Below are 26923 nucleotides of genomic sequence, written 5' to 3' on the forward strand. Positions count from 1 at the left end.
TTTTAAATATTAATCCATTGATATATCAGAAATTTTTCGCTTATAGCTATTAACGAAAAAATTATTTTACTGCTGAATTTCAAAAATATATGTTTGACGTTTAGCGGAACAATATTCTATATATAAGCAAAAATCTAAAATCTTCTTAAAAGAATTTCAACTTTTTATTTCAATTTTTTTTCTTGGTTAAACTATATAAATACCTTCATTCAAACAAGTTTTCTTCGCGGTTTAACGGAATTCATATCTCATTTCAAGATTATATTATAGATTCTTGCTTATATACAAGAATATATAAGTCTTGATTTAGCACTTTTTTTCTGTGTACGTAAAGTCATGACGTGTCATCGAAAGATAACCGAAAGATATAACGAAAATAATAATCCTACGTCCAACCTCTTAATTCGCATCAGCAACAAAACTACGGAATGAAGGGCTTGTCAGAGCTCATTATTGCTATAAGGGCGAGCCAAAATGAATTTTTGCCCGCGAAGTTTCGCGGAGGAAGTATCTCCGTTGCCTTGGGCGTTCTCCGCCGAGCGTTCTCCCCTTTGCACACGTACACGCGAGCCCCCCGTGCGCGCAGGCGCACACGCACCGACACAAACGAAAAGTTTGCAACGGCGATTCGTGCTCGAGCGTAATTAAGTTACTCCTTTCGAGTTAACGTCGGCCGCGCCCGACAATTTCCGCAGTTTTCAGCGCAACTTTCCGCCAAGTTCGAGTCGCGCGCGAGGCGACGACCGCGCCGACCCGATAGAGAATGCCGCGAGATTGTTCCCGACATGCGGTCCCTTTAACGCTTCCCCCGACCCTTTGTTATATTAATTACCGCAGTCACCGCGTTGTACATCTATAAAGGGAAGCCGCGAGGGAGAGACCTCGTCAGATTCGCGGCGAGGGGCGGCGCGATCTCGCTTTAATAATCGATCCTTAATACTTTCACGCGGTTCACGCGTAATTCCATTAAAGTCCGCCAAGGTTTCTCCGGCACTTCCCGTTACTTTAGCCGAATCGCGGTTGGAAAGAAACGAGGGGAGAATCCGCGAAAATTTGGGTATACCGAATCTAATTTAACACCATCGGATTGGAGCATTTCCTGTACATGTTTATTATATTAATATCTATAAGCGTTTTATTTATTCGATATGAGCAAGCTGTTATATATATATATATATATATATATATATATATATATATATATATATATATTTATCCTGTGTATCTTATACGACTAATATTCCTCTAAGAAATATTAATATTTATGTCGCGAGTCGGCTACAGATGCAAAGTAAAAAATTTAATACTTATTTCGTTCGTCACTGTCCTTTTGCATGGTAAAAATTCATCTTTTGAAGTCACGGCGGCAGAACGCTAATAAACAAATATTACGCGATGATATATTCCATTTTCCATGGCTTAAATTATTCGGCCGTCGTGTAATCCTGCGCGATACGGCCTCCCTGCGAGAAAACAACGTTTCGCGCAGAGTACCGTGAATTTTCATGACTCTCCTTTGGCCGGGAGTTTAATACTGGGTTTTGCCAAATAGAGTCGGGCGGCGCAAAAAGCAAAAAAGTCGTCGATCTCCGCGGTTGATTTCTATTCCGCGCGAAAAAGCAGAATCGCGAGGCTTGCGCGCGGAGACCCGCATCAGCTTCGCGGAGAGTCAATTTTCGTCGAGATAATGCACGTCTAGCTGCAGCCCAGAATGCGGCGAATGCACTTGTTAATTAAGAACGCCAATCAAACCGTACGACGGCGCGAGCATAATTACAAAAGTCGAGGGTGCTCCGCGGAGCGACCCTCGAGGCGCTTTCGCGCGGCGCAACGTATCAAAAGCACCCTTGCACTTATTAAGCTCGAGAGCCCCGCCATTGTTTCCAAGATCGATCGCGATCTGCGACCGAAAACACTTGGGATTTCTCTGACCCAGCTATTGTAATATGTAGTATATCACCCGCTGTTAGCCATAACGGCGCACTACGATCGGTTTTAGGTGAGCGCGAGTATCGTGCCATATTCCATTTTACGATATCACACTTATACGTTGACTGAATACTTTTACAAAAATAGTCCCCTTTTTTACCTATAATAGCAAAAATTAAATTAAATCGGGCAAATTCACTCTTCCCGACTGAGTCAGATATTGAAGAATTATCCGTCAAAGTGTGAAGTCAAAGTTGGTTAGTGCCGAAACGAAGTTACTATAAAAACGAGAGAGTGCATTGCCCGGCAAGTGCGAGCGATATTAAGTTAAAAAGTGCCGGGGCACATTTTATCCCGGATATAGCGCTAATATAGAGCATGCGGCGTGCGCGCGCGCGGTAATATATATTTTGCCATTCCTGAATTGCAGCGTCGTTTCATCACGCGTCCCAAGTCATTCGGGAGCGAAATGGAAGCGGACGGGGCATGTGCTTTTATCACCGTTGTCCCTCATTGTCTACGCCAGGCGTGGCCCGACGTCTCGTAGAGAATCGGTTTCGTGTGCCGGAATAATTGGTCACTCGAATGCACCCCCTTCCGTCCGCCTTGATTTCTAGCCTTTCCTCCCCCTCGCTTCTCCTCCCTCTCCTACGTTTCGCGGTGAGATATTCATTCTCGCGCGCATATACATTTCGCCGACTAACGTAAGATCGCGCACGAGCCCGTTATCATATAGTCGCAGCCCACGCGATTCGACCCTCTCGACTCGAAGGGGTGGGTGGCGCGGCAGGAAAGGCGAAGATAGTGCCACCCTTCTTGTACAGGGTCATCTGTCTGAAGTGATTTTCGCTGTTCACTCGAGGGCGAAAATAGCGAAGTACACGTTGGAATAAGAGAATATTTTCGAGAGAGAGTGGGTGTGTGAAAATAAAGTGGAGCAAGAGGTATAAGGACGATCGAACAACTCGACGTACTAGATGCTTCTAGCAGAAAATGCTATAGCTAACATTTATGTGACCGATATATAAAAAGCGTCTAAAATCTATAACATAAAATAAAATCTATAACACTGTGTATATTTCAATACAATTTTGTCGCTCAAGATTCCTCCCGTTCAATCTATCGACCAATGCCTACCGATATCGATCCTCCAGTTTTTATAGTTTACATAACGAGAACCATGTTACATCGATTTTCGAAATAATACACCGGTTCCGCCCTGAGGGTACCACCCTGCGCATTCATTTATCGTCACGGAGGCTCGTTTATCCGCGCCCTTACCGGTACGTGCTCGAGCCTGCCATAAGGGACGAGCGGGCTCGCGCATGGATACCATCCTGCGTAAACACGATAGGCCTATCGCCGCGTAGATGCACCGAATAGCGAGCTCGCGCATGAATGCCGACGGTTGGATGCACACGCGACTATGAAACAACACCCACGTCGAATGAGAGAAACCGATGCACAGCGGATTAGTCGCAAGGGTATGGCGTATTGAGGTCGCTTTGATGCTTTATTACGCGGTTTTCAAAGGTTTGTTATGTAACCCTCTTAATATTTCATAATAATTTTGATGCATTGCTGCATTGAAATTAATTTTTCGAAAATGTCTCGACGATAATCTAGACCAAAATCAATGGTCGGTTGTCAAGACGACGATAGCCAATTGAGTCGATTAAAAAAGTCTTAGTAGTTAATTATTTACTGGCAAAGTAAAATGTTTCTTACTCGGTAAAATTAATTTTATTATATTACAATTCTCTCTCTGTCCTATTATTTTATATATTTTCCTAAAAAAGATCCCTTTTTTTTTTTCATCGTTACGTTCGCGCCGTTTGTATTTTACGATGTCGTTCCGCGACGAAGCGTTGTAAAACAAGAAACGGATTGCGGGATTCACGGATAATTTCAAGTTCACCATGAGTCGACTGTTAAAGCGCCATTATGCTCCCTACGAACCGCGCCAAAAACGTTGCTTGCTTTCATTGCACAGGGCGCGTTGCACCCTCGGTATACAAGGAAAGCACCCTCTGAATTACTACCTCACGACCACCATCGGGAGGCTCCCCCCCGTCAGAGTCCAGCCCCCTTTCCCCTAGTCACGGTATCTACGTTTTTTAATCAACTGCGAAGCAAAAACCTCGTTCCTTCTCGCAAACAACGCGTCGAAGCGCATAAATGGTGACGAAGGTGTATAAAACTCTGCGCTTTATTTTTTCCCCAACCAAAATACATATTGGCAAGTTCACAAAAAGCGTAATAGACATTTTCCTCATATTGGTTAAAAAATTATTAGTCGCGTAGATATTATTGTTGTAAGCTTTTCGATTATTGTTATTGTTCGGATAGACATAATTATCCTCGCTAAAATAAACTTCGAAAGCAAATGATTTTACGAGACGTCGTAACTTTCGCTTACAAGATGTTCACAAATCTACCTAACGATTCACGAGCGACTCTGCGAGGAAGAAAAAATAATAGAGAGAAAGAGTAACAATATGATGATGCAGGATCGGACGAATAAAAGAGGAGAATCCACGATAGCGCGACGACGAGACAATTTACGTCCATTAGGAAATGTCGTGTTCTTTTAGCAGGATGAGCGAAAAGCCGGGGGGGGGGGGAACGCCAGGGGATACGGCTAATACCTCCATGCAATCTGCACTATCTGCAGGCCGCACTGTCTGGGGCGGCCGCAATGTTATATGCGACGAAACCCCTTATTTTAAATTCACTGTTGCGTTTCCGCGACATTCCCGACCGATTGTAAACCCGCATTTCGCACTGACCGTGACCTCGGCGCAACGGAAGCGTATATGTCTGCGAACGTAGATTAAACAGGTAAGTTGTTCCGTTCTACCTACGTGTACGATTCCGATTTTTAATTACAAAAAGAAAAATACACCGTTAAATATTAAAAGAAGAAAAAACCAATACTTTGAGTTAAATGACATTTTGTTATTTTTAACTACTATGTGTCGAAATGTGTTCTTAACACAAGACAGTATTATATTAACTCCATTGATCTTTAGTTAAATTGACAACATAGTTGGAGTAGGAGCAGTGGGGCGACCTATAAGGATGGTTAAAAATGACTGAAATTGAGTATAATTTGACGAATTAAACAGTATAGCATTAACTGCGTCAAGTACCATTAAAATATTCGCAACAACTTGCAAAATGTAATTTATATATTATAACTGCGAGAAACTGCATGGATAAACGCGATGAACACAAGCTGCCGATTATCGGAGAACATTATTGCCATGACATCGATACATCATATTTCGTTTCTCATCCATCTCATTAATCTATATACAAATGCGTCGGGGTTTACGTCAGAACGTGATGGCTTCGGCTAAAAGATTCTCAGTGGACTGCCATATATGAGGCAAATACAGGTGTACTCACCATTCTGGCATTGTTATCTTAATTAATTTAGTAGAATAATTTCTAATGCGTTGCATCTGAGTTTATTTGAGAAAAGAGTTGTTAACATAACGATATATATATACATGGTCTTAAAGACAATATTATTCTAAATATTGGACAACGTTCGGTTTTTGTGGATACGATCACTTTAATTACCCTGATGGATCACATTTTTTAATTTTTGGCACATAAGCAGATTATTTTTTTTTAATATTGTACTAAAAAATAGTTCATGCAAACGCTCTTTTTCCTTCTGTCGTAAGTACCGCGTATCGCGTTGCACGAGGCAAAGATTTTTTTTTGTCGACTGCACCGTCACCCGTCTGAGCGTTCTAGACGCGATAGCGATGTATGAACTCACGTAAAGAATGACCGATTCCAGAACGACTAAGAACTTTCAATATCCCGGGTTATGGAAAAACGATACCTTCTGCGAGCAAAATGATCGAACACGAAATATTGTCGTTCAATTATTTTCTATTCGATGGTTCTTGATACACGCGATCAATTCTTCTCTGAAATCCATTGAAACTCGCAAAATCAAGTGTATAAAAGCGATGCAAGAACTTCTGCTATATCATACGCGAGCCCGTCCTTATATACGTTACTGCAATTCTCATGGCCGGTCAAAGGAATAGTCCGCGAGGAAATATCGACCACTCAGCGATTCAGGAATGCAGAAGCAAAACTCGTATTATCCATTCCGCAAGATTTATGTGGGAAAGAGCGAAGTTGGGAAGGAGTTCTGGCACACGGAAATTCGGACCGTTTCTTTCGTTTCGGGATTACAGAGCGAGGCGCTTTTAATTCAACATTCGAAAAAGATCTTGAGGTTCGCTTCTGCATCCCCCCGCAATTGTTCTGGCGTCAAATCGAACGACGCAAGATAAAGTAAGGAAATATATCGGTCAAACCATCCGCGTATCTCGTGCCGCGCATAACGTCGCACGTAAATACGCAATATCGTGCCCCTATCGCGATGCGAACAACGCGCTCATAAATACCGGGCGGGCATTGATAAATCCGAAATATCGAGCGGTCCGATACGAGAACGCGCGCGGGTGAACTTTGGTGCTCGCGAGCGTTCCCGCGCGTTTCGACTTATAAATCCGACGCTCAATGTCGACTGGGGAAACGACGATATCTCGCCGGGGCGCCGTGTCACTAAATCACGGCCGTTCCTGCATTTCGCGCGCGCAAAAAAAAACCTCCCGGAGAGAGAAAAAAAGAAAAAAATTGTACACGCCGCGCTGCAGCAGTGGTTACAAATCGTAAGTGAGAGCCGCAGCGTTCACAACCCGGGGTTATACCGTCCGTAAACTGCGAGTTTTTTTTAAACCGGATGCCGGAATTTTTCCAAAATCCGTCGTCAACATTTCGTCGAAGTTTTGACATTTTTTTTTCCCCACCCGTCGGGCTCCGGCAACGCCGGACCACGTGCTTTAACGTTATATTCGGTGTTGTATTATAATCCATGGCAAACCGGAGTTAGGGGAGAATAGACCTATCGATATTTGATACACCTCAAACTGTATTACTATATATAATTATATTGTTCTCTCTCGTTTCGATTATATGCATAATTAGTACGTAAGTACTACTAATATAATATCGCTCACGTGACGCGGAATTTCATTTATCTTAACATTAATTTTTACTACGTCGTTGAGAAATCACTGAAATTCCTCTTCCTAATTCTCATATTTTCATCAGCTTTCTCGGCTGCGATTTCATCGCCTCGTAACTTTGCATGTTACAACGGAGATTTAGCGAGCGGGTATAAAGAAACTCCAATGTACCCCGAGGAACATGACCGATAACATATTTCTTTCAAGAAGCGCCGCTTTGCATGCACGCGAACGCGTACAACTTGCGCCGAGAAAAAAAAATTACGATCGTAACCGTATGTTCGCGATTTTATGGGCTTGTGTATACCCGTACTTATATACGCCATCCTAGAGATAAAAGAAACTATTCGCCTTTGAATACACTTATCGCGTCGTCGCCATTAAATTTCCATAAGTCACGCAAGGTTCATAAGTTATCAAAAGAGTCTAAAAATTATATGTAAATAATGCGAATATTATACAATATATATCTTCAGAAATTTCAATAATGATAAACGCCATTTTTTATAAATTAAATGTCCAAAAGTGGATTAAATTAAAATGTAATACTCCAATATAGAAAGATCAGTCTAAATGCTAAAATTTCTTGATAATACTTGCCATAAAATACCATGATTGCATTAATCTAAGTGTATTTTCATTCGGATATCTCACTTCTTGCTTACATTTTTGTTAACTCAACGTATTAAACTGAAGAATCTATGAGGCACAAAATAACTCTCGCTTAACTCGCAGATACATATTTACCGTCATGATACCGAGGGTGGGACGCTGCTCGGGAGCCGCATTCGAACGGAGGCGAGGACATCGAATTTGCATAATCCCGCATAAATGCGTCGAAGCCCTTAAACTCCGCTTCCGCACGCAAATTGCCGTTCACTTTCTACTGTTTCAGCAAGTTTTCAGAAATAATGTCCAATCGAGCATTTCATTGCGAGTGAATGGCATATCGTACTCTTTAAATTGTTCGCCAAAAACTCGTGATAATACACTGAACCGTTTAATTAGTGCATTAATTAGTCGTGTCTCCCGGCCGTCGCGATCCCGGGGGACGCAACGTTGAATTTCCTTTAACCACTCCTTGAAGGAAGGAAGACGTTGTTCAATTAACAGCCTGTAATAGGAGTCGCATATTCTCCTGGGAGATGGAAATTATCATGATCGACGAGTTCATCTCCAGGTGCAGCTGAGTGCAGCTGCGCGGAATTAATTGCGTTACGCGGCTCACGAAACTACCGTGTTTCTTGCCAGATTTTCCTCCGAGAAAAATCAGCGGTATTCGCATAATAAACTAACACAGTGTAATGCATAATAATTTTTTGCGAAAAACTTCGATAAAATTTTTCTTCTCGTAACATATTCTAAAGAATTTAAAATAAGACATTTTATTAAGTGTTAACTCTATAAAGAAATAAAAAAGTTACAAGAAGGTACATGAAACTTAAATTTGTAATCAATTTTTAATAAAAAGAAAAAGATGGAAAGTATTTCAATTTTTCCAACATTGCATGACAAACTGTTTTTTTTTTCTAAATAAATTTTCCCAAATAATACTCCTTTTCGCCTCCTAATTTTGGAGATATACCTCGGAATTTGTAAAACACCCTGTATATGGTATCCGCAAAATAATCATGCAGAATTGATTCGCGTGAAAGCCGCGGAGAGCCTCAGCTTTCTCGGCGCGGCCGCAGATATATAGCGCGTCGCGTTGAAACATTCGCAGAAACCAGTTGCGAAGGAATGGAATGACACGAAAGGGGTGCAAGGAGCTCATTACGGCGCGAGTCGACGCGACGCGTGGCTTTTGTATCGCGCAGGGGCGCGCGTCTCACTCTCGCCTTTCCATCGCCTTTGTTTCCCGCATCTTGTCGTTGAGCACGACGAAGAGAGCTGAACGAATCGAACGAGAAAGGCAGAAACGAGATACGCGTTTCTCGTACGAGAAAACGTATTAAAAAACCCGGCGACTATTGTGCCTGGAAAATAGAAAGAAAATAAGAAACACCATTCTCCCCCGCCTCCCTCGATATCTTTCCGGTGGCGCTTCTTATTCCTCTTCGAGTATTCTTGAAGAAAGAACGCAATCAGTCGCGTCTCGTCTCGAACACCCTGTTTTATTTGCATTGCATTTACTGGCATCCGCGTCTCTTATGAAAATTGCAAGGAAATCGGAATCGGTATCACATTACACCGTGTTATTTTACTGTTACATCGGCAATAAATACAGGATTATTAAAGTAAATGTACCAGTGCCTGGACACGTACCAATGTCTGGACATTTTTATCATTTTAATCCTTAAATAAGTTATAACGTGAATTAAAATAAAAGAATCAAAGATTAAAATATATTTCCTGCATTACAGTTTTATCTTTGAATTTGATTCGCGTTATACTTATTTAAAAACTAAAATGATAAAGGTGTCCAGACATAGGTCTTAAGTGTCCCGGCATTGGTACTTTTAGCTTACAACTTTGCGCGGTAATAGTTATTTGTGCAACAAGTGCTGTAAAATTCCCGGTGACCTCCGCACCCGGGAATTTTCATCTTTACGCACGACTTGCATACCCTATTTTATGTTGCAAGTGCGTGGAAAGTGGTCTATCACGCACGCGTAGCGTGCGCAATGGGTCACTTTCCATGCACGTGTTACATAAAAGATCTTCGAACATTCTGCATTTTGCCAATTCACTTAAGTTTTTTTACAAGAGGGTTTTCTTCTACTTTTCGTACGCGAATCGCCTTATCCCACTCTCAGTAATTACTTTTTTCGTAAACGTACTCGTACAGCACCGTTCCATGCGTGTCAAACTGCAAAATAAATTGCATCAGCCGTCTGATCTCCCGCGCTGCGCGAAGAAGAGCCTCGCGTAAAATACTGTTAAGCTCGCTTCTCAGACGTCATCAGGGGATAGAGAACCCGGGGGATAATCATTTTTCTCGAGATGACTGGTGGACGCGGTACATTATCTGAGATCGGCCCGCGGAATACCGTAAGTTAAGTACACCGAGAGAACATGTTTTCCCGGACGTTTACTGCCGCTACGTGCAGGAAATAAATTCTCCCGCGCCGTTTTCCGTCAGCTCGCCGAAGACTTTCGCACGCTCAAGGTGAGCTACCTGCATTTAACTGCGAATGTTAAAACGTGCCAATTGCTTGCCTCAACGAAACGCCGACTTTCGCCCTCAGAAAGTCTAATATATCGGTGATGTCAGAGCAGTATATGTGTATCTCGCATCTGCAAAAACGTAACGTTCCAGAACAGGGAACTGAAGCTTTGTAAATGTGACCGGAACGCGCGTATAGCGCTATCACGCTCGAAAATAGTTATAACATGCCGTTATGCATATACGCGTTTAACGCGAAAGTATAAAACGTGAAAGCCCCTCTCAGCGTGGAAATACTTCGCCGTGCGGAATTATTAATAAATAACGGCAGGTCCGTCGCTAAAGCGTCAACGAAGTATCGAAACACATCGTTTTTATATGTAATGCAAATATTAATTGCCATCTCGTTGATTACGGTCGAATCAAAGAGCCGCCGCATATTATATTGCGCTCATAGCACTATGGAATACAAATCGTATCGAACGAAATGTAAATAAAATACGTGCAGCCGGCGCGCGCCGCGGTCTCCAAGTTCAATTTATTCTCTGTATGACGTGGATTACGATGAACTGGAAACATATGCTTCGACAAAAACACGTAATTATAGATATATAAGTATAATATGGACTTCGCAATGTTCCACGATTTTAATAAATTACGGCTTGATAAGTTAAATAATAAAACTTGTTGATTTGTGCTAAATTTGGTAATCGTCTCAATCGAGATCTTTACGTAATATAGAGCTGTTTACTTTTTCAAAATATCTGAAAAAAGTCAAGTTTCACTGAGCGCAAATATCTTCTACTCTTGAAATTATTTTAAAAATATTAATAATGAAATAAATTTAAATACACAGAATAAAGGGTTAAATAAATAATTACATTATATAAAACGTATAATTCTCTTAATAAGATTTAGAATAGCCTATATCTGCTGTAAATACTGAAATTTTTATTGCGTGCGCTAATAATTACATTAAAAGAAAAAGAGGGAGAGAGAAGACCTGTTTTAAAATATTTCTGTCCGTCGGTGTGTGTCTGTCTAATAGTTCTTTACAGCAAACCGTCCATCCAGCAGTGCGCTCGTAATTACACAATATTAATCGCTGGAAAAGAATGCGCGATATTTCGCACTCACGTGAGAGCAGCATCGGGAATATTATTATTACATGTGCGAATACGTGAAAAATGTCGGAAAAATGGAGCCCCACTCGGTATACTCTCGAACATCACCGTCGCGTCCCGCTCGTGTTCGAATTAATTCCCCGCGAGAGTTGTAATTTTCACGAGTGCTGGGGCGCGATCGTATTATCGCGCGCACCCGCACACCGTCCGAAAAACAGACGGTACCTTAATCTAGAGCGGCGTAATAAATCTCCGCGGAGTGCGTCTCCGCACGGCACAAAGAATCCCCGCTAATCCCGACGAATTAATGGTAATTTGCGCGCGATTAATTAGCACCGTCGCGGAGAGGATTAGCAAGGATCCTCGGCGATAAGTCGAGTCATTTGGCATCGCGGCGCGTCGCCGAAAAACTAAGGATAATTGCCAAACGTGAGACGATCAAACTTATAAGTTGTAATTATTCTTCGAAAATATGAAATAGAACATTACTCCTTCGAGCAATTTGCAATGATTTATCTTACGATTAAATCTTACAAAAGTAGAAAAGATTATCGGAACATACTAAAACTTTGATAATAATCAGATAAATTAGTTATTAACTATAATATTACAGAAACAAAAAACTTATATATGTACATATAGGTATATTACACACTGAGAACAAAATATTTAAATCTAAAAAAAGTATTTATTTAGGTGGCTGCCAATAGCTTATTTACTTAATATAATACACATATTTTTTTTTTTTTTATTTAGAATTAGATATTTTTATTTAAATTAAGTAAAATGATCTTTAAATAAAAAAAAATATTTGTATTATATTAAGTAAATAAGTTATTAGCAGCCACCCCTAAATAAATATTTTTTGGATTTAAATATTTTTTTCTCGGTGTATGTACATAATTTTTGTTACAAATATGCGTATTTTTATTTGTCAAGTAAGGAGAAAACGGCGCGGAAGGAAAAAAAATGATAATAGCAGCCGTGGTTAAACGTCCGAAAGAGTCGAGAGTGAAATATTTTCCGTTGACATTCGTGAAAAATTAAAGGGAACATTGGTCACAATATATAACACGCGCGCGTTTCATGAAAAATTTAGGCGTAGGCGAAAATCGCGCGACACATGCACGCGATTACCCATTGCAAATTGCACAGAATTCCCGACTAATCTCACCAGACGACGTTTCTCCGCGTTACTGACATAATTATCAATTATTAATGTCCGTTAGCGCGGAACAGCTGTCCTTTATCGTGGCTCATTTGCCAAATTGGCCCTTTCCGACCCGAGAGGAGGGTCAGCGTCGCGTTTAAAGAGCGAAGAGGATTATGCTCCGCGGCTGAAATGAAAACGCGAAATGCACAATAGCCACGTAACCGGCTCCGTGTTTATTAATTCCTTTCACGCAATGAATAATTTCGCGAAGCTTAAAAATATTTTCGTCGGTACTTTCGTTATGCGTTTATTATTTCCGATAGTACATTCGTGCGTCGAGCGAAAATACACCTGGCAATCGTTTGCATTAATAAAGATTCAAGAGAGACGTTTTATCATATAATTATTAAAATGCATAATATGAGCGATACTTTATTACACGACACTTTACATCAACAACAGAAATATCGCTGTCGTATATGTGTATAATCGGAGGGCGCGCCGTGTTTTATTTATTATATACAAGCGACATTTCAATCTAAATGTTATTTAATCGATAAAATTCCTTCTCAGTCGGCTAAAGATTCACACGACGATAAACATGGAAATGGAAAATCTAGGCTCATGAAAAAGTCACGGAACGACCTTTTATTCGCTATGCACTTTAAACCCATGAGTAAAACAACTTTGATTGTAACGAACAGTGCGCAGTGTAATATCCAGACAAAATATCGCGTAAAATATAATACGTTTCGAGAGATGCAATTTAACTTTCTTTAATTATAAAATTTGCTATGTGTGGAGATATCCTATTTTAGAGTCGGTGAAAATAGCTTCAATTATATTCATGTATGTGATTTTTAAATATTGCAACTAATTAACCATAGTAGCATTATCATAACAAGCTTTTCAGATTTTGGATAGCCGAAGTTTAGGAAACATCCGGATGAAGAGCAAACTGTCTGAAGGTCCCAAGTTTCCGGGTCGTCCATGCGCAAACGAGACTCCCTCGGCTCGTTAATTCCCAATCGCGATAATTACTCTAATACGTGTTAATAGGGCAGGTATACACCAGGTGCCCTTTATCACGTGCCATTTTCTAAATTATCTGACGAGGCTACGACCGTCTGAAAATGCTTCTACCACCAAGGGCGGCGTTTTATTTTAACCCTTTCGACCCCGAAAGTTCGCCGGACGAACGTTTGCGCGTCTCGCGCCGCGCGAGAAACGCTCGTCGAGGGGCGTCGCGTCGGAGGAGAAAATTAATTATACATATATTTGTTCTAATACCTATCTTGGACAAGCCAGACGCGAGGCTATTATCCTCCCCCGAAGCCGTCAGGCTTAAGAGTCAAAGCTAAGCAACGTGGTTACGCTCTCGCGGGCACACGTACGCTTCTCGCTGTGATTTGAATTGAAACGCCCCGTCGCGCGTCGCGCCGCTCGCATCGCGAATCGATTCGCAACGCGATACCTACCTTAATTTGCAATCCTTAAACCGTTAAGCGACCATCCATTCGGACCGCGAACGAGATAATAAAAGCAATTATAGAATAACTGTCTACAAGTGTAAAAAAAAATATACCGGAAAAGCCGCGAACGCGCCGTGTTTTAACTCGGTAAATCTTTGCGAACGGAAACGTTGGTTTTCGTTCGCCGCGGACAATTATCAGCGCGCTTAATTGCGAATACAGCGGCAGGTGTTTCTTATCCCAGCTCATTTTCCAAATTGTCTGAAGAACCGCGCGAGGATAAGTTCGGCCGGATAATGCCGGTGCATTATTAAGGGCGTCGGATAAACTCGCGGGCGAACAAGGGCGAACGAAAGTGCTTCGTTAACCGGCGGGAGGAGGCAACTCCACTTTAATTTCCACCCGTTTTCCATGGCCCACCTGCTATTTGATTGAAATATGAATCCCTGAAGGAGGAATATCGATCATTTCGCGCGCGCGGCGTAAACGGCGAAATTTATTTGGGACGTGCAATTGGAAGGATAATACTCGGCTAATTATTTCAATATTCTTGAAAGTCAGCAGTTTTGCGCGGAGAAATAAGCGAGACTCGATAGAATTTCTTTTCCTAATACGACGAATGAATTTCCCGGCGAAAAAAGCTCTGCGGAAAGCTAAAATGGGCCACATTAGGGCGATATGACGCCGCTGTCAAGGCGAGAATGAGCGATGGCGGGTCTCAATCACGCTAAAACGTTGCTGGGGACAGCTCGTGTCCATAATAGATGCGCCGAGCTATACATATATCGAATTTTGTGATTATGCTCAAGTTGGAATTTGCTTTCAAGTTCCGAACGCAAAAAATTACATATTTATATTTCGCACATCTAAAAATTCATATATAATTATATCTACTTTTCCAAACGAAAAAATGTTGTAATCCAAAAAAATATTTATTAGGTGGCTCCTAATAGCATTATTTACTTATTGTATTTTTTACACATATTTATTTAGAATTAGATATTTTTATTTAATTAAAACAAAAATATCTAATTTTAAATAAATATGTGTAAAAAATAAGTAAATATGCTATTAGAAGCCACCTAATCAATATTTTTTGGGATTTTTTCTTAGTGTAAGAATACCTAAATAAAAACGATAAATCAAGCGGCACAGGAGAAATATAATTACTTTTATTTCACAAATAAATTTCCAACAAGTTTCTATCGCAAAAAGACGAAATTAATTTCGTAAGAGAGTTAGCAGTATAAATAAAGATGTCGTGAAATCACTTCCGATATCTCTCCTACGTTATTACACGGTAATTCTGGCCGAAATCATTTTCGAGAATGCCATTCGATTATCTCGAGGAGAGACGGCATAAAGATGCCCGTTGCAGGGAGAATTGCCCGCGTTTTCCAGCGTTCTTGGAGGAGTTCCCGGAGCACAAGGCGCAATTGGTTTCTTGACTTTGGTGGAACGAGAGGACGGAATGACCCTGCACGTCGTTACTTTATGACACGAACACGCGAGCAACGGCGGGACACGGACGAGCGGAATGATCTTTGGGAGCGATTGTAGGAGCCACGAAAGGAAAGGTTCGATGCATAACGACGGCGGTACGAGGGCACGTAATGAGCGTTTTATAAAAATAAATTGGCAACTGGGAACTCTCGCGGAAGGGGTGGCACCGGCTATAAAAACACTACATAGGTATATAAGTTCGCGAATCCTTTACGAAGAAATTTTCCTCGCGAATCCCTGGAAGCTGCGGAAATACAATTGCCTCTTTACAATATTCATTACAAAAGCAAAATATCCGGTTTGTTTGTATACTGTGCATAAATTGGAATTCTCGCGGAAATTGTGTGTACGAAGATTTTTATCCGAGACAACTCCGCCAGTGAAAGCTAAAACGTAATATTTAAGGCCATCTCGATCGAGACTGTGTAATCTCGAAATTTACTCCGTCGCGCTCAATTTTTGCCGCAGTCGATTCTTCGGCGCCCGAGTCGAAGTTTATCTCGTTTGTTCGGGGTTGTTGCTATAGGGTTGCCTATTTATTATGTCGGATGAAAAGCTGCACGGTAAACTTGCGAGGGAGGCGAAATACTCGGGAGTGCTACATAGCTGCCTCGCAGAGTATGGCATTAGGCGCTTGCGAGGCGGTAATTGGCTGTGTTACGACTGCGCTTCCGTCGTCGACATAACACGGGAGATGTTACGTCCGGAATGGAATGATTTATGAGCATCATGCCGGGGAGAAGTAAATTACGAACGTCGGATTGAAATCGCAATAATTCAAGAAATATCACGATGTCGCGTAGGTTGCGAGCTCGCTGTCTCGCGCGGCGCGACTCGTATTATATTATAGGCACACACGGTCTAACGATATACGGCAACATTGCACGCTTGAACGACAGCTTGCTCGCGCGCAGAATCAACAATAAGTCTCTTTATTCTTATACGATAACAATTGTCAAGAAACTGAAGCAGGCAAATTAATTGTAATGTTTCGAAAAAGTTTAGAATTATGTATCTAAAGATATTTCTTTTCTGACTTCTTTCTTTCTCTAATACAACGTTCAATTGCTTAAAGGCATCAAAATACAGATGCGCGCAACCACAATCACGATGTAAGCTTCTGTAGCAACGTTTTATCCGTATCTTAAATAAGCATACGTACGTGCAGATATACATGGTGTTTCAGAATTGCCGCCGCATCTTCCGTCTGCGGATTGCTCTACCAATTCGCGAACAAATTGTTTTATTGAAAAATTTCGACTCTCGAATCGTAAGCAATTGAACACCTGAATAGCCCGTTATTCGGTATTGACGATTGAAATCGGTCGGTGAAAGGAATGAGCATCAGCTCCGGGACACGGTATATACGTATGGTACATATGTACAGAGGGTTAGATTAGCTATTCTTATATACATAGGAACCTGCTTTACCTATGTACCGGCTTTTCTTATTTTCGCGTTTAGCATGCGCCCGCCGTCGGGTGTCCTGGGCCCCTTCTTCCACTTTTTTTCGCTTTTCCGACGGCGTGCTAGACCCTGAACGTTCGTCCGTCACGTATTCTCGCTATGTAAAGTCTTCTTAGCGGCGAAAGCTGCATGGACGTGCGCGAAAAGATTCCTTACTCGGGAAGAAAGAACTGTAGTCGGGAGAGAAGTCTATACTATATGAAAGTGAAGGAATCATCCATTGTCTTCCTTTAAACACGAGCGTTTTTTAATTAAAGAGATTCTTCTGTTGCAATAATTATTCCATAAAATTAACGTCCGCGTTTACTTGCACAATTGCAAATATAATTTTAATAAATTAAAGTGTATAAAAGTTCTCTTGAATAAATCAGATAAATAAAAAGAGGCAATAGAGCCAGGCGCGGTAATTGGTGCGCAATAATTTATATTCTCAATCAATACATAAAATTAACGGACGTTTCGATCCTTTTTCTGGGTCATCTCTCTTCAGCGCAATATTAATAAGTTAAACGTGAATTACATCAGTCGAGGTTTAACGCAGACAAATTTGATAAAATAAATAAACGTACCCGAAGATTTATTATTTCATCAAATTTGACTGTGTTATTAAACTTCGACTGTTGTAATTCGCGTTTAACTTATTAACATTGCGCTGAAGATAATCCAAAAAAGAGTCGAAACGTCCGCTAATTTTATTGACTAATAATATAAATTATCGCGCACCAATTACCGTGCCTGGATATTGTCTCTTTTATTTATCTGATAATTTTAATAATTTAACAAAATGTCGATTTCAATTTTGTCTTCTTTGATGCACCATATACATCATCTACGTTCTACTTAATATTTAAAATGGACTTCAACATTTTTTCTCTTTTCGTCCTTAATAATATATAACTACATTAAACTAACCGTAACTGATTGCAAATGAGTATCTAGTCGTTACTTCATTTCTCTCGCTTTCGTGTCTCGACCTTATCCGCGGTCGTTCGCCGCTGCGATCCGTCTTCGATTGTCAGGCCACGAGCGCAATTAGCGGTCCGCGTGCGGCGAAGAGTTTTCGCCGTCCTGATCGTCGCGGTGCGTCATATAAATGTACGCCGTCACGCGAGCGAGCCGCGGGCCGCAAATCGCGCGTCCGCGCGTGGCGTATTTATCCAATTACCCACGCAAACGAAGTTTGTGTCGGATGATTTACGTCGCACTATTACGTCGCGTCGCGTCGCGTCGCCTCGACACGACACGACGCGCGCGTCCTTTGAACTCTTCGGGAAAAAAGGGTCCGCGACGGAGATTAGATTTTTGCTTTGTCACCGTCCTCGCGCACGATACGGTCAGCATAACGGCCGGCCGTTTTGCGTGTCGGACGATTGGATGGTCTCTACATATAACGGAAACAGAATATGGTAATTCGTTTTTCAGCCTTTGAAGGTATCTCGCGGAATCTCACATTTAATCACTGCAGACAGCGCAGCTTTAAAAAAAAAAAAAAAACAATCCATTCAACAATTTCTCGAATACCACATATAAAACCTTCGATAGAACCTTGATTAAATTAATTTAATTAATTTTATGTTATAGAGTTTAATGTAATTTACTCTTGAAAAATAAAGAATATATATTGACTTTGAAATATTGTATTTTTCTTTATTTAAATTCTGAGATGATACCTGACAGATCGGTAAGCCATATATATATATATATATAAGCCCGGCAGAACATTAATCCTTCACCGAGACATATTGTCTCCGAAGTCCCGAAAGCGTAGAAGACAGATCGTCGAAAAAAATCGCACAGGGAAGTCACGCGGCGACACATTCGCGAAGCAAACTGCAAACGGTGCAACGCACACCACAACGGGGCCCCAAGTCGTTACTCAGCGCTTATCGAACACCGGCCATTACTCGCAAGCTCCCCGATTTTCCGCGCAAGAGTCGCGGGGCAACATCGTAAAACATTCCCGTAACTTACGTAGTTAAGGACAAACCGATAGCGAGGACCGACTCAGGGAGAGTCGGGGGATATGGCAAACTCCGAGTAAGAACAAATAAGCACGAAGAAACGCGACCGTTTCGGTATTTAAGCGATGCTAAGCCGAGCGCGTGATGCGAAATTAAATGCGAAAGCAAGAGCTTTTCTATTGCCGACGTGTCGCGAGACATATCGAACGGATGGAGGAAGGGTACTTTAACGGAGAACGCGGAATTCCTGGCGAATTCTTAAATTTCAAGTTCACCCGCGTAAAGACTACAACGCGCGGTCGTTTACAAATTACGCGCGCAAACGTCAGATCGAAAGGTTTAATTTACACAGCGATTAAAAAGCTAAGAAAAATCGATTAACGTTTCGCTATCGAAATCGAATAAAAATAATTCCGCGTTAGGAGGGAGCATAAAGCGAACTAACTGACGATGTAAAATTTTCACGAGCATGGTACACGAGTTTTGCCAGTCAGCCGTATAGAGGCATAAAATAACCTTTTTGAATCGCGTCCTTTGGATTTTGATTACTTTCACGTGTAACGCAAACAAACGAAATGCATTCGACTGATACAATGCCGGGACTTTGGACGCAATTTGCTTGTTGCGCCGACGACAAGCCGAGAACGGGCGCGCAAGTGCGTAGAACAAGTAATTAACGATAAACTGGTATTTTTCCACCTAGGCATTTTGAGAATGAAGTAACGTCTCGCGTTAGAAACAGTTAACGCCACATTCGCGAATATGTATATTAATTATCATGCACGACGATAACGCGCAATTTCCTCGAACAAATGCCCGACATCTATTTCAAATAAACACGGCCAGCTATTAAAGAAGCGCATATTGACAGATCTCTATTTGTAAAATAAACAATGTATGTTCAAAAATATATGTTCAATTTACTGTGGTATAGTCAAAATTCCAAATAAAGCTTCCGATAGAAATTTTGCGCGTCATTTGAAAAATATTTGCTTTTGAATGCACAGGACCGACGCGCTCGAAAAGCACCGGTGTGTATATTAGAAGCTACCCATGTCTGTTCATCGCAGCAATTTATCATAGCAAGATGTGCTTAAAACGTTTATAATTGTAACGGGGGGGGGGAACGATATATCAAGCGCACTCGTGGCGTTTCGACCGGTCGGCGTTTGACGGGGCGCCGCAAATACCCACCGGTATCGTTGCCGGTATATAAATGTAAAAATATTTCATTTCGCTTGTGTGCCCGCTGCCTCTCGCCAACCTCGCCAATCTCGCCCCGACAGGCTGTGTAAACGCAAATGGCCGCGTGCGTAATACGCGGTCGTATAAATAAAACGCGTGCGTGCATAAAAGCGGGTGTCATGTGCAACGATGGTCACGAGAGTCCGCCGATTGCATTTTTTTTAATGCATCCCCGCGCTTCGACACCCAGCCGATACTTCTCGAGGGGTGTACCCCCGTAATACCTCCGAGGTACCGCCGTAATTGCACGAGTGTGTATCTGTAACTATACGGCTGTGTTTTTCGCGCCAATGCGGAAGGGATGCTCGCGCGCTCGGCAACGGAAGGGACGCGCCCTATTCGAGTGAGAAAAGGAGAAAAAAGAGAGAGGGAAAAAGAGAGAAGCCCGCGGAGCCCTTCGAGCCTCCCGAGCTCGATATTGGCGCACCAAGCACGTTTTTCACGGTTAGGTACCCCACGCGCACCGATCGATGCGGAGGAAACTCGGATCGCTGCATTTATTTCCGCAATAATTACGGCGCTCGTCTGCGCGACTCATAAACGCGTGTTCGAGCAAGCGAGTCGACCAACGAAGAAATTCAATCTATTTCTTATCTGATCAATAGAAACCTAGATATGTTAATACTTTTAGAATAGATACTATTATATATATATATATATATATATATATATTTATTTATTTATTTTTAACTTCAGCTACATAGCCAAGAAGTGGACTTGGTTTACAAATAGCCTTAATCATTCATCCTTCCATTCATACACTACTATCCTAACTTACAAAGTAACTATTGCACATATTGATACACATTGACCTTCTATGTTTTAATCCAACTTTCTTTTTCGCTCTTCTTTCTCTAACGCTGACCGTTCTCTATATAATCTTAACAATATCTTCTCTTTGATGATGCCCATTTTATCATTCCAAAGCCTCTCTAATCTTTCTTTATTATTCTTACCTAATAGGTCGCATTTTGAAATCAAATGGAAATTTAAAGAAATCCGTATAAATATCGCTAAATAAAATGTCTAAAAATATATACTTTTTACTAGAATATAAATATAAAAAAATGTTTATATATATCAACATTTTCTATTCCAATATTTTATTCCATGCAAATACGTGACCTTTTCATTAATCTGATTCAACTCAGTATCTTGATGTAAAGCGCAAAGCGTATGAATACAATTTTATATAAGACTTGTATCTAAATGTCACCCAAATTTAAATTAAATTAATGATAAGAACGGAAGAAATCGTGCTTAAGACATCTGTTTTGGCTTTAATAGCGTTATATCTCTGATCACGACTGAATTCACTTTAATTACCGCGACAGAGTGAAAAAAATTATCTATCTATACAGTCGTTTTTGTCCAAATAAGCTTTATCTTCAGCTACGGAAACTTCTGAAACAAGAGGTCCTCTATTTCAACGTAATGGCGTACATATAATCAAAGTTTCGAGACGCGAAACTTTTACTCGTACTTAACAAAAGATTTTTTTTAAGCTAGCGATTTCTCTCGATTTTCGAGAGAAACCGTGCACGTAAGGCATAAAACGTTTCCATCGCGGCGCGTACAACGAGGAACTAAAATTGCCGTGTTTCCACAATAATCGGTGCGGCTTTCTCCTATTATGCATTCAGTGTCATGGGCGAACGTGAGGTAAAAGCCGATTCTCGATCGCGTTGCGACGCAACGTGTTTCGGGAACGTAGCGCGATTCGCGAAACGTATGTTATAGCTGTTCTATTTTTCGATCGACGACGAGGGATATGGACATCGTAAAAGGTAAGCGCAAACGTCGTAAACGAACGCGCGCGTTCTCGGCACATCCGTTAGATTTGTAAGCACAGAAGGCGTGTAAAACCGTCGTCGAAGACGTGACCTCGTTTCGCAACGAGCGATCTATCGGATCGATACCGGATGGCGCGTCCCATTTTGCGCGGTGGATCTTCTTCTCGATTATGACGCCAGTTATTTCCCCTCCTTCGAATGACATCCTGCCCGATCGGTTATCAGACTTATCCCGCTCGATCTAGAAATAGTTCAATTCTCGAGTTTCACGTCTTGATGAAATCGCATGATATTTGCGAGAATCGTGATCGATCGGGCAATCGTTCGCTGCGAAATTTCAGACGACGCGAAAACTTCCGGAGTTGTAGGGACTTAACGAAAATTCTCCCATGAAATGCATTTCCACGGGGTGTCTCGCGGGGGCGACGCAGGGTTCCCGGCAAAGTTCAGAGGTTGCATCGGCGGCGCAACGCGACTTTTATGGATGAAGTATGCACGATCGTACAATTCTCCGAGACGTGAAATGTTTGAAAACTTGGGAAGTTGTGCGGCACTTGATAGAAATTTCCTCGCGAAGTGTATTTTCAGAGAGAGAGAGAGAGAGTATCGAGATGATGAAATTATAATAAACAAGTACCGAGTAGTGTTTCTTTCGCAACCGATGTCCCGCAATTTCTCTGCAAATTTGAAAAAAATACTAACGTGACTAGATTCGCGATGTCAGGCTATAAATTACCCGTGCGATCCCAAATATGTAATCTCTTTAGTCGCGACAGGATTAAAGAGATGACCCGTATAATAACACGGCCATCGCGCACGGTCGCGGGGTTCACTATAGCTCGAGAGATCGCGGATCAGCAAGTCGATTCTTGTGGAATGCACATTGTTCATCTAGGAGATGCGGGGGTACCGCACCGCGAGATATACAACGGGGTGAAACGAACGGGGAGAATGGTCGCGCAAATGAAATTCCGCACTCGCGATTTTCATCGGACTCTCTCTTTCTCTCTCTTTCTCTCCCTTTTTGTTAGCTTCTTTTATTTCGCCCCGTCGACGGAACACACGTCCGCGGCAGCGGAGAGCATTTCCGGTCGGCGAGGCCTGGCCGACGTTGCGCCGGCGAATATTTAAGCGAGAGAAAAACTAAACTCTCTCTCCGTATCCAGCCCTCCTCCCTCTTTCGCCCTCGCGCCGAGGGAGGAACGCGGGGGTGGCAGTGCGGTTTGTTTGCGGAAAAAAGTCACTCCGTCGGGAGAGCCGCAGCTGCGCGCATCACATTGTTTGCACGGGGAAGGGCCAGAGCAGGATGCCGCGAAGGGAGACGAAGGAGATCGGATACGGTTGGAGGAGAAGAGCAAAAAGCGCGGGGCACACACGCGCCCGAACTTCGGCAAACATCTAGCGGACAGCCGCCGATCTTTTTCTCCCTCGCTCTTGATAGCGCTGGCGAGAGCGCTGGAAAAAGTTCCCGTCGCGTTATGAAAATGCTCTCCCTTCTCGCCCCCCCCCCCTCGCCGCCACCTCCTCCTCTTCTCGTTCATCGGCCGCGGCCGAATAGCGAGCGTTTGCACGCGCGTGCACTCGCGCGCTAAGTGCACGCCGCTAACGCACATTTCGTAAGATAAAACATTTGTTCGCAGATTTTTTTCCCCGTATATCCTCCGTGGATTCCCGTAATGCACCGTCAGAATGAAACGTACGTCGGGTCAGCTTCAAAGGATTTCTCAAAACCTTGAAATCTGCAAAATTACACGCCGCAACGTTCGTGCGTATTACTATTTAGCCCTTTGGTTGGATTTTTGCCGACGCAAATTTTCGATCTGTAGGGTATACCTCCATGTTATTATCCATTAAGAACTACTAGTTTATTCGTACCGAAACCGTGCAAATATCCGTGCCATTCTCTCCCCGGCGCGGCGCGGTGTTTGCAGAATTCCGTACGAGTAAAATAGTACAAAGCTGATTCGCAATTGCTGCGCTGCATATACAACGGCAAGCGCGTACTGGAAGTCAGGAAGGGAAAACTAAATAGACGCGGCCGATGGAAAACACGCGCGGCATATTATATTGACCGTCCAGGTCGCGATATGTGCAATGCAACGGCAATGGTATATATACTACGTTTTCTCCCTTTGATTAATTTTGGTAATTAATGACATTTACTCGGTGAATCGAGTTAACTTTGTACCCCTACATAAACGCGAATTTGTGGTGATAATAATTTGCAACAACATCTGACTCTCTGCCCCTCCCCCTCCCCCTCCCCCTCCTCCGCAATAGTTTATTACAGAAAATATATTCGCGATATTGGCAGCATAAATTATAGTTTAATCAGGAACCCCACATGTAAATTAGTATATGAAAAACAAAAAGAATTTTACAATCATTGAAAACGACTCACAATATCAGTATAATTGATCGTATTTTTTTTCAATTTTTATTAAGGTAGTTGTATCACAAAACCCATTTTCATAGGAATCTTTTAAAATTTGAACAGCATATTAATGTAAATACGCTCCACACACACGTGCAAGTAGAAAAAGCTTGACTATGCCAAAGTTGCAATAATGGAAATCAAACTTAGCACTTTTTACATGTATCGTAGGACGAAAACGGCTTCCTATATCACGTTTGTAATTGTAGCGATCAAACTACTCATAGGATTTTAATGAAAAACAAAGAGATGATAAAAGAGACTTGTAAAAATATTCTTACAAAAGTACAAGACCCTTATCTATTTAGTTTTGAAGCAATTGTTACACAAAGTACACAATTTCTCATAGCGGTGGACGCATACGACAGCTAACCTGATGTAAAGATCTTGCAACACTGCGCATATGAAGATTATATATATATGTAGTTCAGACATTGCCGCTAAAAGCTTTAAGTTTTTTGTTTAATACTTTTTTTTTCATTAATCTTTCTTTGTAACGTTTAACAGACATTTTCGCTTCTATTTCTTCTATTTATTTAAAATTACCTCGATAAGCATACTAACGCGAGCGTCGCGAGTTAATCTCGATGGTATACTGACATTACTGACGCGAGTGAAAACAGTAAAAACAGTACAAGCTCAGTCAAAAGTTTTACATAGATAAGTAGAGTTTTCCGTACATTATCGTATTGCAGTGTGACCATTATTTTTTACTAATACTGTCGCGATACAACTACCTTATGAACTCTTAATAGAGATAAGTATTTAATTGCGTTGTTGTTTTGCCATATCGAATCTATATTAATTCCGGAATAACTTCTCTATGTATTGCTCTTATATGTATTGAAAATTAATTAAAGTTCAAGAGCTAATCTTTTAATAAGATGTATAGAGGACGAGAAGAAATGATAAATTACTCGCATAAACTATTAAGTTAATTAAAGTTTAATTGATTTTCTATTTTTCTTTGTAAAGGAAATGATTTCTATCTCTCTTCGCGAAGGAAAGGATTTCGTGAAGGAAAAGCGTCAGTCACTCTCAAAGTAACGTTCATGGGAACGGTCCTACATAATTTTCCCTTTCCCGTCAACTTTCTCATGCACCATTCGACCTCGCACACAATTCCCGCCTTTCCCTCGACAATTCGCGAGCGGAGTTCGCAAAATTCGGTCGCGATATATTCGCATCTTGGGTAAATCGTTGTTCGATTCCTCGCGGAGACGCTGACAATGTCCGCGTGGCTTCCCGACCGTGGCCCGCTTTCACCGCGTAAGTAAAGCCAGCGACGGATTCTACCCCGTGACAGCCGGGATTCGTATATAATCCGCCGGAATACAAATGCATCGTCAGTGGCGGCGCGATTGAAACTCTTCGAATTTCGTCGACGCGGCGTGGCACACACGACAACGCGATTGCGAACGGTATCTCGTAAATACGCCTCGTAAAAGCAACGTTACATGGTCGCGCGCTCCGAATTGGGACGCAGCTGCCGACCTTAAAACTTCAACGTCAGGATGGCGGGCTGCTCCGGGTCGCCCTCCCACTTCCCTCCCCTTCGTCGCGGACACTCTCGAAATTACCGCAAGCTAATTTTCATGCGGGACTAGAGAACCCGGTGCAACATGTTACGAGTAACAGCAACGGAGAATTCTAAAGAGAAAACCCAACTGCAAAGAACTGTGATTATCATCGTATTTTTCGTGTCGTTAAACGTTAAGCGACACTTTGTGAAAGTTTATGGATGATATATCACAATTAGCCGTAACGTAAAAAAAAAAGAAATCTTTCCAAGAAGTATTAGTTACATAAGTTATACAAAAATACAATCAAAGGTTGTCAATAAAAGAAAAGGCATTCGTTTAAAAAAAAACAAATATGCAGCAAAAGCAGTCTATATATTTTGCACAAATTATTTGTTATTTTTTCCTATGAAATACTTTAAGATGTCCGCTTGTAAAGTTGTCATGATAGTTATCAACAATTTAGCCAGTCAAGCGTGTAAGGTAAATTGTATCAAGTGCCGGGACACTTAAGGCCTATGTTTGAATACCTTTATCATTTTAGTTTTTAAATAAGTATAACGCGAATTAAAATCGAAGATAAAAATATAATACAAATATTTTTATCTTTGACTCTTTGATTTTAAAATGCGCGTTATAACTTACTTAAAGACTAAAACGATACAAATGTCCAGACACAGGCACGTGTCCACAAGCATTGGTACATTTACATAATTATAATATCCATATCACGTCGTACGAACGTTTTAAATCTTAAGCGAAAGCAAATGCTCTGTCATCCTTACCCATGTTTTTTCAAGCATTTGCTTCGATTCCTCGCTTCTCAACCGTTTCTCGAAAGTCTGGAAAAGGCATATAGCGTCGTGAGTTAATTATAGCAGTGTCTCTTATTCGGAAAATCGGAGCGCTTGTAATAGGAGAGAATTTCGTTCGCTGGAAGTAAATTGACAAATTGCTAAAGGCAATTATATAGGAACCGTCCAAAAATAACCCGCGAATTCGTACACTTGTTATCCGGGATAAATCCATCAACGCGTCTCCCAGACCAGGAATCAAATCCGAATAGAGCGATGTGTCTCGACATTGATTTCATTAAGTATTGATTTTCCGGAGGGTGTGAATTCGGGGGTCCGAATATATGAATGCTGACGGCGAA

General features: G+C 41.6%; 1 protein-coding gene across 5 annotated transcripts in view; it reads right to left on the bottom strand.

Annotated features, from left to right (window-relative positions):
• The window catches only part of Trim9 (E3 ubiquitin-protein ligase Trim9), a 102696-nt gene that overhangs the window by 29043 nt on the left and 46730 nt on the right, over positions 1-26923 (bottom strand). For 3 of the 5 annotated variants that reach the window (XR_013259167.1, XM_077420704.1, XM_077420703.1), the window contains exon 3: positions 26553-26609. The exons of the other annotated variants lie outside the window; for them this stretch is intronic. Coding sequence is in view for 2 of the 3 variants with exons in the window: in XM_077420704.1 (XP_077276830.1) it covers positions 26553-26609 (57 nt within the window). In the remaining variant the exon portion in view is untranslated. The remainder of the gene's footprint in view (positions 1-26552; positions 26610-26923) is intronic. 5 annotated transcript variants of the gene reach the window in all.

The sequence above is a fragment of the Temnothorax americanus genome, unplaced genomic scaffold, assembly GCF_048541705.1.
Source record: "Temnothorax americanus isolate GAGA-0224 unplaced genomic scaffold, ASM4854170v1 Scaffold6, whole genome shotgun sequence".
NCBI classification, from domain to species: Eukaryota; Metazoa; Arthropoda; class Insecta; order Hymenoptera; family Formicidae; genus Temnothorax; species Temnothorax americanus.